The sequence below is a fragment of the Mastigoproctus giganteus genome, chromosome 10, assembly GCF_048544385.1.
Source record: "Mastigoproctus giganteus isolate SK-2022 chromosome 10, ASM4854438v1, whole genome shotgun sequence".
NCBI lineage: Eukaryota > Metazoa > Arthropoda > Arachnida > Uropygi > Thelyphonidae > Mastigoproctus > Mastigoproctus giganteus.
The window spans coordinates 142308284-142326771 of NC_143584.1; the positions used below are offsets into that span (position 1 = coordinate 142308284).

An 18488-nucleotide genomic window follows, 5' to 3' on the forward strand; every position below is an offset into this window, starting at 1 on the left:
CCTCTGCCAGTGGCAGAGGTGAAATAGACTAATAGATTAACAGGCTACTGTTAATCTATTAGTCCTTGTATCCCCCCAATCTAGCAGTTTTCCGACCCACCTAACACTGCCTCGATAGCATCAGGAAACATTCTTGCACCCTTTCTATTTAAGTGTATCCCATCCCTGTAGAAGCAGTCTCTCCTGTTAACAAGTACAGACCAGGCTGAAAAAAATTCTACCCCTAGAGCCCTGCACAATCTTTCCAGGGCCGAATTGATTGACAGGGCTCTCATCATATACTCCCTCCTATCGTGTCTGGGCAGAATTGCAGACACTTTCAATTTCAACCCTAATTCATGGCTTTTTTTCATCAGTGACCTGTACTTGTCAAGTAATTCCGCCCGTCTCCTACTCTTAATATCATTAGTGCCAACGTGTACAACTATATAACCTTTTGTGCCCTTAAAAGATGATATCCGCTCTACAACGTCATCAACTTTTGCCCCTGGCAGACATACCCTGGTCCTGTTCCACCTATCCTTTTTACAAAGCATGTTTCCCGTTTCCCTGACAATAGAGTCACCAACAACTACTAGTTCCTTTGGGACCAGCGCATTCTGCCTTGGGGGTTGCCGCTGTGTTGCGCGATGATCAAGTGCAAGCTCTGGCATTAATGTGGGCAGCTGAGAGCTTGATGGGCCCCTCACTTGTAATCCTTCGAGGGCATCCACCCTGTCCTTCAAGCTCTCATATAGGCCCATAACAACGCTGAGTTGTCGCCTGATCTCCTTACACTCCTTGCATCGCACACATACAAAGACATCCCCCATGGCAGTATCATGTCCCATACTTGACTGCTCCGCAAACATCAAGCAAATAGTGCATCTTAAAAGGCTGTGATTCAGAGGACAACTGCCCCCCTCAGTTCTCCCCTGGGCCACAACATTCCTATTAGCTTGAGCCTTTTGCTTTGCTGCTCTGGTTTGAGTCATGATTTAGATTTACTTTCAATAAAATTTCAATTTCTGTACAAAATTAAATCCTAAACTTGTATCCAAACACAGTTATAACGCTATATTTATGTTTCAGTAACAAGTGTTATCTACGAAATATTTATGTTTCAGTAACGAATGTTATCTACGGAATATTTATGTTTCAGTAACGAGTGTTATCTACGAAATATTTATGTTTCAGTAACGAATGTTATCTACCGAATATTTATGTTTCAGTAACGAGTGTTATCTACGGAGTATTTATGTTTCAGTAACGAGTGTTATCTACGAAATATTTACGTTTCAGTAACGAGTGTTATCTACGAAATATTTGTTTCAGTAACGAGTGTTATCTACGAAATACCTTTATATAACTTCCGTATCAAGTTATGTATTAATTGTTTGTTTTTACTAATTATGTTACGTAACCTAAGTGGTTATATGTATAGTTAAAAGTACAATTTAATTGCCAATGAAGTTCGACAAGATTAATAGATTTTACTGATTAATTTTCTCGTAACAATGGCGGATATTTACGAACGGTAAACACGTGTACAGTAATACCCCGAAGTTACGCGATAGGTGAGTCCGACGAAAATCGCGTAGGTCGAATTCGCGTAAGTCGGGGTAAAACTTTGCATATAAATACATATAAATTTTGCTTAATTGGGACCAAGGACTAACAAAAACACTAGTTTAGAAGAAAAATATTAATAAAATGGCAGTTCTTTATACATATTAATACAAAATATGTATTAAAAAACAAATGACTTACGTTAAAAAGTTATTTCGATGTCGATGGCTTCATAAAATCTAACAAATTCGTCTGACGACACAGCGCGTTCTTTTTTTCACGCAGAATTTCTTCGTAGCAAGCTAATAATTTTTTTATTCCTTGCTTTGTAGCTATAACGCGTTCTTCGTTGGAGTCTATGTTTTCTAAAATTTTTAAGCCCTTTACAATTGAGCCCTTTTCAATTTTCAACCTGTCAAGTTTGCAATTGTCATGTGCTTTTCGCCGTTGCTTCGTTTAGGCCTGTAGCACGTGCAATATCACATGGTCTTTCATTTCGCTCAAAGCGTTTCACAATTTCATATTTTTTCTCTATCGACAGAGGCGGACTGGCCATAAGCCTTACCGGGGCCAGTGTAACCCCGGTGGGCCAGTGTGATTTTGGCCATAAACCATAGTATGAGGCCACTATAAATTTTCCCGGGTAAGAATTTTTGATCCAGTCCGCCTCTGTTTATCGATAATTGCTTTTCTTTTTCTCTCTGAATTTGCAGTGTCTTCACCAGGACGCTTCCTTTTCACACTTTTAATTAAGTATTTTACTCATTTTTAGGGAATAAAGCACAATTACAAAACGAGGAAGCACGCTTGATACGCATAAACAAAGCTGCGCGCATGTAGCAACTGAATAAACAACACCATAAAGGCAGAGATACACTATTAACACCTCACATTTCTAGGGGTTACTACCATAAAACAATAAAAATCCAGTTGCGTTTCTGCTAGTGAAATCTGTTATAAACTGGTAGTAACTCGATCTAATTGCATTTGCGATTATACCGATTGCTGGAATTGTGTTGGTTTTTACGTTATTACGGTGAAATGTGTTTCCCCTTCACTGATATAAAAAACATAAAAGCAGCAAAGTTGAATTTTGTTCATCTTTCGCTCTCATTCTCCGCCGTCGCACCACATACGAAAAACGACCTTGAAGATAGTGGGCGGCAGCGTTGCCAAACGAAAAAATCAAGAACCGCGTAACTCCGAGTTCGCGTAAGTCGGGGTAGCGTAAGTCGGGGTATTACTGTATTTGATACCCTTTCCGATACTAAGTAATACCTGCAAAATCTCTATCTACGTTACTTTAAACTTAAGTACCGTAATAGGAATATAAAGCTACTCTAGAAAATAAGTTAATATGTCAATTTAAACTAATAAAGCAGAAAATAAATCAGAAAAAACTTCTCTTTTCCAAGAGCAGCAGAAGGCACGTCCGCACCGGCAACCTCGTCCTCAGAGTTTGTTCCAACAATTAACAACTGGTTGATTGTTGAAGGCAAACTTCTGATCATCTAACCTGCAACCATTCTACCTCAGTTTGTATTTATACCCCCTCATGTGGGTAGCCTGAGAAAGAGAAAGAATGCTGTTAGCATTGAATTTTCTCAATCCATTCAAAGCCTTAAACATCTCAATCAGATCACTTTGCAGGTGCATAGTCTCCAGTTGCTGCTGATTGCAGAACTGAAGCCTTTCTTGGTAAGACCACCTTTTTTTACCTTTCAACAATATCATTGCCATTCTTTGCACCTGTATAATATACAGGGTGTCCCATAAGTCTGGAACCATAGAGAAAAATAACTAATTCATATATTTTAATTTTTGCAGCCCCAAGATGTCTTTTAGTAAGGAAGAACGAGTCAAGATAATTCTTTTCGTAGTAAGTCGCAGTCATAGAATTTGCCTCAAATTTTAACAGACCACGAGCCAATAACATAGAGCTGCATTAGCAAACTTGTTGCAAAGGAAAACAAGATCCATAGAGGATAAACTATGTTGTAGACTTTTGAAAAAGACCACCAGCGATGACACAACCACTACCACCCTTGCTCATTTATGCAAAAAGTTCCAAAAAGTCTCTTTGAAGGTTGTCCTCTGAGACAAAAGCAATGTTCACTTTTTTATTTTTCCCTATTCCTGTGATTCCAGACTTATGGGACACCCTGTAGTAGAGTACATTATATAATATCAGCTTAGTGGCTTAGCTACAAGTTGTAGAATACAAGGTACATAGGTATAGACCTGCCTTTGGATGGCTTACAGGCTAGAGGGTCAGTCATGCTTAAAAGCAGTACTGTTTTATTTTATTTTATTTAACTATCTCCTGTGTATATTTAGAGTTACATGATTTTTTTTTTTTTTTTTTTTTTCTAGGTGAGGCGATTTGAAACTCTTTTAAATAAATGCAAAGAAACAATAAAAGGAAACAAGGATCGATACCGGCAACTTATGCAAGATAAAAATAAAGTTGCTCAGTTGCTTGAAGAAAGGTCCAAGGAACTGCAGGATATGCAGGTAGTGTTTTTACTAATACTGTGCATATTTAAAACGAATAATGTCAATAAATGTTGTTTGCTATACTTTTAAACTGTAAGCATGTATCTCATAACTGCCTAACTTGAGTATCTGGAGTTGTATCATTTTACATGACCGATTTCGAAATTCAAAAACACTTTTGAGTGAGAGGAGGTAAAAACTGAAATACAAGTTATAAAACTTTATTAAACATTTTTCAAATTAGTGTAGTCTTCAAATTACACAGTATTTTCATTCAGTCCTTTATCAGCACATTTCATGTATGAAGTACACATTTCGTTGCAGGTGAGTGTGTCTGCACAGTGTCATAAAATACGCAGCTTATTATTAACCTGTGTATTTTATGACACTGTGCAGACACATATGTTCTAATATGTTCTAAATTATATGTTCTAAAGTATAAACAGAAACCTTTTAAAATATATATTCAATATCCAGAATGTATTTCATCACAAGAGATTGGTATTTGTTGTTTTCCAGTAGTTTAGGTTACTTTTACTTCAGGTTATCATGCATATTTGCTTTCTTTTATGGTTTTAATCCATCATCTGTGATCACTTTTTTTTTTTTTTAATGAAAACCCAAACATGAATACATTCGAACCTGTATTATTTAGTACCATACATGGGTTGAAAGCTGAGAAGACAGAATATATTTGTTGAAATTATACTTGAATTTCTGTAGATTTTACTGTTTGGGAAATACATATAAAGGAAAAGTTGGTTCTGTAAGTGTGCAGTTGAACAGTGAATAGATCTGACTTGTTGTGGCACATTTTGGGCTGGTTGGGGAGGGGAGTAACAGATACTAATTCAGAAGAACAGTATCTATGGAAGTATCTAAGATAATATCTGTCTCATAGGTGTTTCTTTATGCAGAAGAAACATCTATGAGACAGAGTGGAGTAATAAGAGATGTGTCTTTAATTTATCTTGATTGCCCTCTTGAATGGCATCTAGAAGCTTGAGAGTTTGACAACATCACTCCATATGTATAATATGGCAGGACAGATTTGAAATTGTACAGAGTGAGTAGCTGTTTAGAAGAAAAGTAACACCAAGGGCAGAAGAGAAAACTGAGTTTTTTTTTTTTTTTTTTTTTTTTTAATGCAGGGGAAGCAATACATCTAATGTGCATTTACCATCAAGAGAGATTAGAAGTCAGGCTAATTTAGATAGAGATATGTGATTTGAACATAAGAACAATGGATGTTTTTTTGTGAGAAATAAGACAGGACTAACTAGGTTTTCTTTGCACCATTGGAGAATTACTCGGAGATGGCATTTAAGGAATTGGTGGTGGATATTTGAGAAGTTGAGATTTCTCACGTTGGAGGTGGAATTTAGTGTGTTATCATCAAAAAAACTAAGGATAGGATTTCCTGTTAGTGGGAGAAGGTCATTAATATACAAGATGAAAAAAAGTGGGGAAAGTGAGAACCTTAGAGAACATGGATTTGATAAGTTAGAAGATAAAGAGCTATCTACCTCATCTCAATGAGTGGTCAGAGAAGAAACTGGATGCACAATTACAAAAAAAAGACATTCAGCAGTCCATAAGATGGGAGCTTGTTTAGCAGACTTTTAGGCCAAACATAACAAAAGCCTTAGAAATGTCAAGAGCAACTAAAGTTTTTTCAAAAAATTAAACTTTTCCAAAGATGAGAAATACAAGCATATTTGTAATCAGTGAATCTATGATGGAATCTGTATTGATAATCATTGATCAAATGGAAAGTTTCAAGACAGTTTAAGAGTTGGCAATTGATGGATTTCCCCATTACTTTGGAAAAAGTGCACTGGGGCAATAATGAGATGGAAGGAATTTGTCACCTTATTTAGGAACTGGCAGTGTATGAGAATTTCCAAGCAGAAGGAAAAATGCCAATAGAATAAGAAAGTTTAGAAAAGACACAGAACAGCAGCAAGTTCAATAAGATGTTTTAAGAACAGTTGGAGATAGTGTATAGTGTTAGGGTCGGGCACCATCTGTGGTTTCCCACATCTGTGTCATATGTTCACTGTGAAGAAATACAGAACACTCTAAATGCCAGAAAAAGTGTAGTGTTGAATGTGTAGTATTGTGTTGGGTTTTCTGTTGTGTGTCCTGGCATTTGGCTGCAGGATCCCTGATGGGACCCCATGTTGCCTGCACACACACACACCACTAGGAGGTAGCCAGGCTGCCCATTATTCTCTGGCATGTCTCTGTCAGGGTCGCCTGAGCTTCCTGAATGGAGACCAATTAAAAAAAAAATAATAAATAAATAATAATTTTTTTCAAAATTATTGAAAAAAATAATAAAAAAAATTAAATAAAAATAAATTAAATAATAAAAAAAATAATAATAAAAAATAATGATAATAAAATAAAGAACAATAATAAAAAAAATAATAATAAAAAATAATGATAATAAAATAAAGAACAATAATAAAAATAATTAAAAAATAAAAAAAAAATAATAAAAATAAATAAAAAATAAGGTGGAGTGCGGCAGTACAGGGTGTATGGAAGAAGATGGGGAGATGAAAGTAAGCGTAAGGGGTAAGGGGATGTAGCTGAGGGCATCCCCTAAATTGACAGTGGAGCGTATGCCCCACCAGGAGAAAAGGGGGGGGGATAACTCCAGAAGGGTAGAAAAGCCACTCAGCAAGAGTGCTGAGTGTGACTTATATTTTGCGGTGGAGTGGTCAAGACCACTGGAGCCTACCCAACCATGTGGAAAGTTAGCAGGTAATCCTACCCTGGATGTTCCGGGGTTAGCAAGTCGATGCTGGTAAAACGGTCGAGTACAGATTTTTTTATTTCAAGTTTGAGCAAGTCCCTTACAGGTTTGTAACCCTAGCTTCAGTTGGTTGTAGAGTCCTGCGCCTAGAAAAGAGGTTCTGTGCGTACTCCGTTAATAATTTGTAGTATTGTTCATCAGAAATTAACAGGTGCTCCTGTCCTTGAGGTGGTTGTGTTGGAGTCTTGTGTACAGGGTTCCTCGAAGATCGTCATAAATTGGGCAGTTATAAAGAAGATGGTCCCAATCTTCAATTTCTCCACACGTACAGTAGGGGTTATTGATGATTCCCAAGGTAGTCAACTTATGATTTATAGAGCCATGTCCAGTTATAATATATGTACAGTAGAGGTCAGGAGAGAACCAAGGCGGCAACTTTGGATAAACTAATTCGACATCCGGGATGAATTTCTTAGTTATTAGGCCCTTGTCCGTCTTCTCCCATCTTGTCTGCCAGATTTGTAGTAGCATGGCAGCTAGTTTCTTCTTTTCTTGCTTACAGTCAGTACGGGTGTCGATGGTATGTCCAAAGATGGTAGCTGGGATTCCCCGCGACAAGCAGTAGTGCAATCCTCGACGGATAACCTCCTAGTCAAGGGGGAAGGCACCTGCAAGAACCTGGAGGGCCGGAGAACTTACTGTGCAACAGGCCCTGGTAATGGCAAGCAATATACTCCGCTGAATTGTTTCCGGTTTGCGTTTATGCGAACAATTATTGGTCTGTGGTACCAAATCCTGGATCCGTATGTAATAACAGGGAGGAATATAGCTTTATACAGGAGTTTGAGTGTTCTCCGGTTCAGACCCCAGTCACACCTGCTTACTCGGACGATTAGGGCTGCATAATTTCTGATTTTTTTCTTGAAGATACCTTCTTCAAGAGAGGTGCGGGAAGAAGGAGAGCTTTGAATCCAGGATGATACCCAGGTGTTTTAGGGAAGTTACCAGCTCGATGGTTTTCCTTGTACCTTGATCTGAGGAGGCCTTGATATTTGTAGGGTGCCTTTGAGAAGTATGGATTGTGTCTTCTGTGGAGAAATCAGGAGCTTGTGTAGAGTCGCCCAGTCCTGTAAGATCTGTAGTGCTTGATTTCCAGTGGCCTCGAGAGCTGCTCTGGTGTTCGCTGCGATGGAGATGGTAATATCATCAGCGAATGCTTGGATAGTAACAGGGCCCAGATCCAGGCCAAGTAACTCATCAAGGACGATGTTCCAGAGGAACGGACCGAGGACTGAACCCTGTGGGCAGCCTCTGTAGATACATTTGGTGATCTTCCTGTTGGAAAGGTAACTTTGTATACACTTGTATAAGTTGGCTGGTATGCATGCCAGTCTTAGCCTGCGAAGAATGCTTGGCCACCAGAGCATGTCAAAGTCAATGGTTATGAGGAGGAAGTACTTGTAATTAGTGCTGGCTGCAGCTTGGGTTATTTGGTAGAGAGCATCCTCTGTGCAGCATCCTGGGCGAAATCCATACTGTGAATTGGATTGTAGGCCAGCTTCTGTGTAGTGTGTTAGGAGTCTGGTATGGAGGAGGCGTTCAAGTAGCTTGCTCAATGTGGACAAAAGGGCAATGGGTCGGTATGAGTTAGGCTGTTCTGGAGGCTTCGATGGGTTTTTGAGTATTAACTTTAGTTCAGCTATTTTCCAGCTTTCTGGGAAGGATCCCTGGGTTAGGCATTATTGAACAGGTTAAGCAGAAATTGTGGATTTACCTGGGCGACCTTTTTTAGTATTTCTGGTTCAATGCGATCCAGTCCTGGGGATTTTTTATCCTTCATTTTGCCAAGGGCTTGCTGCAGTTCTTCAGTGTTAAATTCTTCCTCCACAGAGTCAATGTGGTAATTGTTATTATCTAGACAAATTTACTGCTGTTGTGTTGTGAGATGATCGGCGTCGCTGATAAAGAGAGTATCCAAGATATTCATCATGGATTGCTCCCATGATTCCTCGTGGTGTTATTGTGGAATGGACTACTTCTCCTCTTGGCAGTTTGTTGGTAGTAACTCGGTACACCACTCTTCGAGGGTCCGAGTTAAGAGTGGTGGTAACCAGCCGCTCCCATGTAGTTCTTTTTCGCTGCCTGATCATGGAAGTGTATTGGTTCCTGGTCCTCTTGTAGTCTTCACGAAGGGCTTCCACATCAGTAGCTGGCCAAGAGGTGCGAGCTCTCTGAAAAGCTTTCTTCTTGTTATGAACAGTCCAGCATAGGCGTTCGAGTTCATGAGACCACCATGGTACAGCACTTGGAAGAGGTTTTTTCTTGGGCATAGATTGATTGCAGGAGAGACTGATGATGTCAGTGACAAGCTCTTGATGCTGCTCGGGATTCAGGGAGAGGTTATCAGAAGGGTGATCCATGATTGTTGACTGGAGAGAGATGGTGAACAGCTCCCAATTGGCTTTGCTGATGGCATAGCGGATGATATCGTAGTGTGGAGTAGGAGTTGATTCTATATTTCTTGTGAGGCTGTATGTAATTATTCTGTGGTCGGAGGTGGTCCAGGCTTCATTGACCTGCCACCCCGACACCTTACTTGAGATTGATCTTGTAGCAATTGTTATGTCTATTGTAGACTCCCACATTGTACTGGAGAATGTTGGGAGGTTATTGGGCCTGTTTATTATATTAAATGGTGAGGTGGCTAGAAAGTCTTCCAAAAGCCGCCTATTATGGCAACCAGGTCGGTCAGCTGTGAGGCTGTGCCAAGCAGGAGAACGGCAGTTAACATCTGCCCCCAGGATGATTTTAGCATTAGGTAGAGTAGTGGTAACAGTTCTTAGGTAGTCAATAGCTGGGCCGCTGTCTTGACTGGGTCTACAATAGAGTGATATTAAATAGAAGGCACCTAAGGGGCCAATTACATGGGCACACACTGCCCAAACTGTGCAGAGAGAAGAGATTTTGGTGACCATGATGTTCGGGTTCCGGATGACTATGACAGCCCAGGGAGTATCTTCATCTGCTTGAATTATTTATATGTGAGAGGATAGCCTCTAACTTTCTTGAAGTGGGTGTATGGTTCTTGCAGTAGTAATATATCAATGTTTTCTTCATCTGCCTTTTTCCTTATTTCTACCACCACTGCATGTGCTTGTTGAGCATTAAGTTATATAAATTTAATAACACTGTTGTTGAATGGTTTAGGCCTCACTACCATAGTCTGTCTTCAGTTGTTGGTTTCGCTTTGCCTTGATGTAAATAGGACATTTGCTGTCCCTGATTGAATGGGATGCATCCAGTTTTACTGCTTTGCAGTTTGTGTTCATCGGAGCAAATGATTTGTTTGGGCAACTGCTATAATGATGCCCTTTTTGGGAACAATGCCCACAGGTAGGATCCGTCTGTGTGCACGTGTGGGTGGTGTGCCCAAAACGACAGCATCTGAAGCATTTAGGAACAGCCACTTGTTCCTTGAAGCGGTAGTTGCTCCAACCGATAAAGATCCTGTCTTGAAGTTTTAGCTGGTTCCACGCTTGTGGAGAGAGAGAGATCCACTACCCAATTGCAAAGGTTGGGAGACTTTGACTTGGTGCAGTATTTTGGTTTTATGTGCTCCTTGTCTCTTTTTTTCTTGGGTCAAGTCTCGAATGTTCCTTTGTAAAATTTCTTCAGCGATACTGTCTGGAGTAATTTCCCTGTCCAAGTCAAAAATAAGAATTGATGGGCCTTTCTTCTTGGGGTATTCTGCTATTAAACCGAGGGAACAAATTCTAAGATTAGAAATGATTGCCTGGGCCTCTTGTTTTGTTGCAGTCTCAATTAAAACACCAGTGTTTCTAGTTTTCCTGATGGGTTTTATTTTAGTTGTTTTTAAGTCGTGAGCAAGCTGCTGAACCACAAGAGTTTTAACTGATTCACTCGAGTCTAGCGAGGAGTTGTTTGTAGCTTTCCATAGGACAAGGTGAGGTTCTTTGGAGAACTGGACCAAAGAGAGAGAGAGAGAGAGAGAGAGAGAGAGAGAGAGAGAGAGAGAGAGAGAGAGAGAGAGAGAGAGAGAGAGAGAGAGAGAGCGCGAGAGTCCATTTGGAAATGTCCAAGTTTGCAGACGATACAAAGTTGGTAGGGTTGTTAATGACAGTAAGGATGGTACACTACGGCAACAGGATCTGGAAAAGTTGAGCATATGGGCTGAGAGGTGGCAACTGAAGATTAATATTGACAAATGCAAAGTAAGTGCTGCATATGGGTAGCAGTAACCCCAGAGTAACATACCAACTGTGTGATACTACACTCAGGGTAGTGGAGAATGAAAAAGACTTCGGGTAATTGTGCAGTCAGATATGAAGTTTCCTGAGCAGTCCTGATGGGATGCAAGAGTAGCTCATGGGGACTTGTCAATGATATATAGGAATTTTGCTAGCAGGGACAGGGAGGTGATTATCCCGTTATACAAGGCAATGGTCAGGCCACACCTTGAGTACTGTATACAAGTCTGGAGGCCTCATTTTAGGAAAGATGTAGAGCTGCTGGAACGAGTACAGAGAAGGGCAATGAGATTAGTGAGTGGAACAAAGGTTTGCTTTACCGAGAAAGGCTTAGTCCTGCAAATTGCATCATCTGGCGACTAGGCACCTGTGAGGTGATCTGATTGAGGTGTATAAGGCCTTGAATGATTTGAGCAAGCTCAGTGCTGATAGGATTCTTCCTCTTTGCTCAGAGATTTTGCCCCTGAGGGGCATAAATTAAAATTGAAGAAAGACAGTTGTAGAATAGACGTGTTTGAAATTTGCCTTTAGCCAGTGGGTAATTGATTGCTGAACAAATTTCCATCTATTGTGGAAGTTGACAGCTTAAATAAATTGAAGGCTGGACTAGACAAACTTTTGGAGTGATGGATGGGTGAAACAGGAAGGTTTTTTTTTTTTTTTTTTTTACTTTGGCTGATGCTATATAAGCTTTCTTTCTTGCATCATCTGCCTCTGCTAATGCTATGGGCATCTGGTTGTCAAACACTTGAATAAGTTGCCTCCCAACATGATAGAGACAGTGAGTCTGACTAAAATTCAAAGCAGAATTGGTAGTATGAATATTCTGTTTTGTTTTCTTTTATATAATTTTTTTATTTTATTTATTTATTTTTTGGTTGATGCAGAAAAAGTCTGCATCCTTGCAACATTTGGTCATATTAAATACTAATACTATTCATGATGCATTCAGTAGATAAGGTAAAAGTAGAGCAGGGATGAGAAGTGAATTAATGAAATTTTTGGATAGGGCATATGCACAGCAAGAATATACCAAGTTCTTTGACATAATGCGGCATTCAACAATACCTCCCACATACATACATACTACCTGAATGCCCCCCCAATCAAGACACAATATGGCCATAGCAGCGCTTGTGCCATTAAACCTTAACAACAACTCTCTAGTCAATGGCTAGCAGAATAAAGTCAGAGATTATATACTAGCTGATCCAGATGCCTCCTAGAGAGTTATCAATAGTTTCAGTGTGGGGGACTATCTAGCAGCTGGCCTGCAAAAACTGTTTTATAGCTCTTCCCTCAATTTAAGGAATTTCTGTGCCTATTGTTGTTTTCAATATTTATTATTGCTATTGATAAATGAATATCAGGCTTAATGTGTAAGTTTACAGATGATTCAAAGTTTTGCTTAACAACAGTAACAGAGTGCTTAACAACAGCAATCGGGGTATGCTACTATAACAAGATCTGTAAAAATTAGACAAATGGACTGAGAGGTTGCAGTTTAACAAATGAAAGGTACTGAATATGGATAGCAGTAATTCCAGATTAATATACCAACTGTGTGGTAGTACAAGTCAACTTTGACTTGTACTTGTTAAGTGAGTCCACAAACCTCCTACACTTAATGTCATTAGTGCTAATGTGTACAACAATATCACCTTTTGTGCCCTTAAAAGATGATATCTGCTCTACAATGTCATCAACTTTTGCTCCTGGCAGACATATCCTGGTCGTATTTCACCTATCCTTTTTGCACAGTATATTCCCCTTTTCATTTAGGATGGCATATTGTGAATGTCTCTAAAACAGCCACCACCAAAGTGTTTAATGCAAATGCTAGTGATTATTTTCATCAAACTGTCAGTATATTGACACACCACACAGGCTACATGTAGTACACCATGTAAAACAAAGTACACTGTATTTCCAAAAGTAACTTCACATGTGCATGTTTCAAAGAACTTTTTACTGATTTAATAATGTGTTGGCTCACCTTTTGGCTTTAATTACACACTGTATTCTCATTGTTAGACCCCAAACCAATTTTTGATAACACGAAGGCAGCATTTTTGTTTGTTTCTCTTTCAGTACCGTGGTCAGTTCAATTATTGATTCTGGACATATTGGCCTGGCTCGAGGCAAATTTCCCTCCTCATCACAAAGGTGTTCTGTAAGGTTAAGGTCAGTCTGGGCAGGCCAATAAAGCTTTTGCATAGTGTATTCAAACTGAGTAACTACATGCTATATAGAATGACATGGTGCATTGTCATGTTGAAAGAGAAAAGTGTTCTTTGTGTTTTAGTGCCACAGTGTAGAAACATTTAAAATATCAATGTACTGCATGACATTGATTGTTCCAGGGATGATGACCAAGTTTGGGGAAGGTGCTTTAACCCAAGAAGGTAACAGCGCCTTCTTCAAACTTGTCACTTTCTGTGACACACTTTGGTAAGCAGTATTTACGGGGTATCTGCCAGATCTGAACATCAGATTGGAAAAGGAAAACTGTGTATTATGATTTTTGACTCCATAACACAGCTTTCTGAGGACCAATTATAATGGAATATGCACCAGGCAAGTTGATGATGTGTGATGTTTAATTTGTGTGCTGCAGCTGTTCTGTGAAATCTGATGCTATGTTGTCCTTGTGCTAACATCGTTTTCCTATAGCTTTCGGTATTCAGTGATAAGATCTACATACCACTCTTCTGGGTGCCCTCCTCTCTCTTTCAATCAGTTTCTGTATCTAATTGGTGTACCTTGTTATTTTTAGCCTATTCAATTAGTATATTAGCATTATCCATGCAGTGCAAGGATGCCCAGGCATTTGCCACGCTAATCATGAAAACATAATAAAATAAAAAAAGTAAAGAGTAGGTTCATTTTTTTATGATTAGCATGGCAAAGACTGAGTATGAGAAGCCATGGGCCAAGAAAGCAAAGAAATGGAGATATTAGGTACCTAATACCTGCCGACCAGGTGGGTAAAGTGCCTGCCCGGCAACCCAGAGGTCGTGGGTTTGAATCCCGCCTCGGGCTTGGATCAAAGTACTGCAAAAACCTTGGGAGGTGCATATTATGGCCACAGAAGCCGATGCGCCAACTACCAAAAAAAAAAAAAAACCCTTAATACCTAATATCTTCATTTCTTTGCTTTCTTGGCCCATGGCTTCTCATACTCAGTCTTTGCCAAATTAACATATTCTGTAGTTCTGTTACAGATCACCTTTTTAACTGTTATAGGCTTCAGTACTTTTCATTGAGCCGATCCGGCTAGCCAGGTGGGTAAAGTGCCTGCCTGGCAACCCAAAGGTCATGGGCTTGGATCAGAGTAAAATGCAAAAACTTTGGGAGGAGCATTATGGCCACAGAAGCCGATGTACCAACAACTAAAAAAAAAAAAAAAAACCTTTCATTGCTTTGTAACTTTCTTATGCCATCTTTTTCTGCTATATTAATCTGCACGTTCCTTATTAATCCATCTTGCCATTCTCCTTGTGCTATATTTTCTTAATGATATATATTCATTCACGGCTTCTGCAACTATTATTTTAAAGATATTTTGTAATTCTAATGTATTTAATCTGCCTATGAGAACTGCCGTGTTGATAGAAACCATGTAAAGCCTTAAATTCTTAATCTCCTTTCCTGCAATTAAAATTCTTGCTTTTGCTTTAACAATTGATGTATGATGTCATCTGGTTCGTGGATCAAGAACAGGTCTAGAATATTCTTAACTCTGGTATTTTTTCTAACCTACTGATACAAATAATAATTAACTAGTTTATTTAAAAATTTTGTTTCCCATGGTAAGTTTCCATCTCATATGCCCCAAGTGGTGGAACGGTAGAACACTGATAGAATTGATATTAAGGTATGCTTGAGTCAAGTGAGCCAAATTTTGGCAAAGTCTGGTCATTCTGCAACTACCAAAACCTCTACTTGCACTATCATGGTGGAACTGTTAGTAACCATAGGTATAATTCCTGTGTGCAAGTCCTGAAATACAGCACCTGGTATACTGGAGATAACCATCCAGATGGAAACCAATGAAAGCAAGAGTCAAGGTATGGTGTCCACACCTCACAGAGGAATATGTTGCCTTTCTGTGTTAACATACAATAATAGGTGATAGATGGCTCTCATCAACCAGTGCACTACCACCACTTTTCTTATTGGAGGCTTAAAGTAGTGAAACCCATGTTTAGTCTCCAGAACAGAGCTCTGGCAACTCTCCATTTCTTCCATTGTGCAGTACGATTGATGTCTTGAGATTATATAAGCATCATCATAGACTGCTATACAGATAGGAGCATTGGCATTAAGGGAAGGCTGCTGCTATAAATAAAGGGATTGTTAAGTGGGAGAGGACACAGTGGTTATTAATGGGCACAGCTCTTCTTGGACTAATGTTATTAGCGGCATCCCCCACAATTTAGTGCTGGGCTTTTTGCTGTTTCTATATTTATTGATGGCATAACAGGCTTAATGTCTAAGTTTGCAGATGTTACAAAGGTTGGCAGAGTAGTTAATGACAGTAATCAGGGTATGCTACTGTAACAAGATCTAGACAAATTAGGCAGATTGGCTGAGAAGTGGCAATTGAAGTATAATCTTGACAATTGCAGGGTACATCATATGGGGAGCAACAATCCCAGATTAACATACTAACAGTGTATAACTATACTCAGAGTAGCAGAAAATGAATAAAGACCTGGAGTAATTGTGCAGTCAGATATGAAGGTTTTCTGAGCAGTTTATATTCCCAACCTCATTGTTTGGCATTACAAGAATTCAAAATGGGATGACCTGTGAGATTTCTTTTCTTCTTTTCCTTGATCGGATTACTCTTTCAAAACTTCTGATGTCAACGTTTGCTCAGATCGTGTGAGTGAAATTATTCTTGTACGAATGGAATCCTTTATTCCACACTCCACTTTAAAATCTCGTCCTTAATCTAACCCTTGGTTTTCCAATAAATGTGCTAAGGCTGTTCAAGAGAAGAATGTTGCATATTGTAATTGGCTTGTTTACAAATCTTCAGGGCGCCTCCGTAGCCAGGTGGGAAGGAGCAGCAGTGCGTAGCACACGCTTCTTGATTAAACCGGGGTTCAAGCCCGTCACCACCAAATACGGAGGATGCGGAAAGGTTAAGGAATGACCACCGCATATCCTGGAGCAATATGGCCTTAGTTGCTAATGCTCCTAAAAACCAAACAACAACAACAACAACAAATCTTCAGATACATTTTCTGCCTACACCAAAGCTCGCAACAATTGTAGAGCAGTTATTAATCAGTCCAAACTAGAGTTTCAACAGGCTAAGAGTAGAAAACTTGCTTCTTGCCCTAATGGTAGCCGAGCATTCTGGTCTTTTGCCAAAGCTATTGGCTGCAACTTTTGTCCATCTCTGCTCCCACCTCTGTCAAAACCAGATGGATCTGTTGTCACTTCAGCAAAGGATAAAGCTGACCTGCTAGCATCCCATTTTTCTACCAACTCCTGTATCAATGTTCTTGGTAAAACTCCTCCCACCATTCCCAACACGCTCCATTCAATGCCTCCTGTGGTCTTCTGTCAAAAGGATGTCAGAAGGATTTTGACGAATCTTGATGCTAAGAAAGCTCCAGGTCCTGATGGTATTTCTCCACTTGTTCTCAAAACCTGTGCTCCTGAACTTACTCCTATTCTTTGCCGCCTTTTTTTTACTTTCTTATTTCAAAAGTGTTTTTCCTTCTGCTTGGAAATTTGCTCATATCCAGCCAGTTCCTAAAAAGGGTGACAAATCCCACCCATCCAATTATCGTCCCATTGCAATTACTTCCATTCTTTCTAAAATAATGGAGAAATAAATTAACTGCCAATTCTTAAACTACCTAGAAACCTTCCGTCTGATCAATGATCATCAGTATGGATTCCGTCAGTGTCGATCCACTGGTGATATTCTGGCTTATGTTACCCATTTATGGACAAATTCAATGGAAAGGTTCGAGGAAACACAAGCAGTTGCTCTTGACATCTCAAAGGCTTTCAATCGTGTTTGGCCTAAAGGTCTCCTAAACAAACTTCCATCTTATGGTTTGCCAACTGTTTTTTGCGCTTGGTTATCCAATTTTCTCTCTGATCACTCACTGAGGGGGATGGTAGCTGGCTCTCTGTCTTCTAACTTTTTCATTAATGCTTGTGTCTCCCAAGGTTCAGTTCTTTCTCCCACTCTTTTCCTCTTGTATATTAATGACCTTCTTCCATTTACTGGAAATCCTATCCACAGTTTTGCCGATGATAGTGCATTGCATTCCACTTTCCATTTTGAGAAACCTTGCCCTGCTCAATCAGCTTCAACTTCTTGAATATCCACTACCAATTCCTTGAATGCCAATCTCCAGGTAATTCTCCAGTGGGGCAAAGACAACTTAGTTGATTTAAATCCTTCTAAAACTCAGTCTTGTCTTATATCTTGCAAAAAGGATTCTTCTGCGCCTATGCTTATCTTTGGTGACACTCCGATTTCTAGACAAGATGATATAACTCTTTTGGGGATTACCCTGACTTATAATCTCCCTTGGCACAAGCACATTACAAATATTGCTTCCTCTGCATCTAAAAAACATTTGTTTTCTCTTTCGCTCTTGGCATTACTTTTCTTCCAAACAGCTGTTCACTCTGTGCAAATTGCAAATCCACCCTACCATGGAATATTGTTCCCACATCTGGGTAGTGCCCCCCCAAAACCTCTCTCAGGCTTCTAGATTCCATTCAGAAGAGGGCAGTTCGGTTAATTAATGACTCCTCTCTAACAGAGTCTCTTCACTCGCTGTCTCATAGACATACTGTTTCTTCTGCATGCCTTTTCTACAGATACTTCCATGGGCACTGTTCTTCTGAATTGGCTTCTATAATTCCCGCTCTCTCTTTCAAAACAGTCCAAACACATACCACCACCAGCCAACATCCATTTACTGTCCAACTTCAAACTCACAGAACCAACTTTTCATCTTCCTCGTTTATTCATTCAACTGCCATTTTCTGGAACAACCTTCCTTTGTGGGGGGGTGCCTTCGTAGCCAGGTGGGCAGGAGCAGTAGTGCGCAGTACACGTTTCTTGATTAGACCGGGGTTCGAGCCTGTGACTACCAAATACGGAGGATGCCGAAAAGTCAGGGAAAGACCACCACATATCCCCAGAGCAACATGGCCTTAGTTGCTAATGCTCCTAAAAACCAAATAACAAAAACCTTCCTTCGTACGTATTTCCTGAAAATTACAGTCTACAGAAGTTCAAGTCTAATGTCAACAAATACCTTCTTTCATCTTCTCTACCTCCAATCCAAGCACGGTACTAAGTGCTCTAGGTTCTAACACCTCTCGTGTTTGGGGTTTTTATAAAAAAATTTAAAAAAATTTTCCGT

At 39.6% G+C, this 18488-nt stretch overlaps 1 protein-coding gene across 3 annotated transcripts in view; it reads left to right on the forward strand.

Annotated features, from left to right (window-relative positions):
- Positions 1-18488, forward strand: part of LOC150079328 (uncharacterized) — a 486833-nt gene that overhangs the window by 131369 nt on the left and 336976 nt on the right. For all 3 annotated transcript variants that reach the window (XM_090382736.1, XM_090382738.1, XM_090382737.1), the window contains exon 8: positions 3922-4062. In XM_090382736.1, the coding sequence (XP_090238862.1) occupies positions 3922-4062 (141 nt within the window). The remainder of the gene's footprint in view (positions 1-3921; positions 4063-18488) is intronic.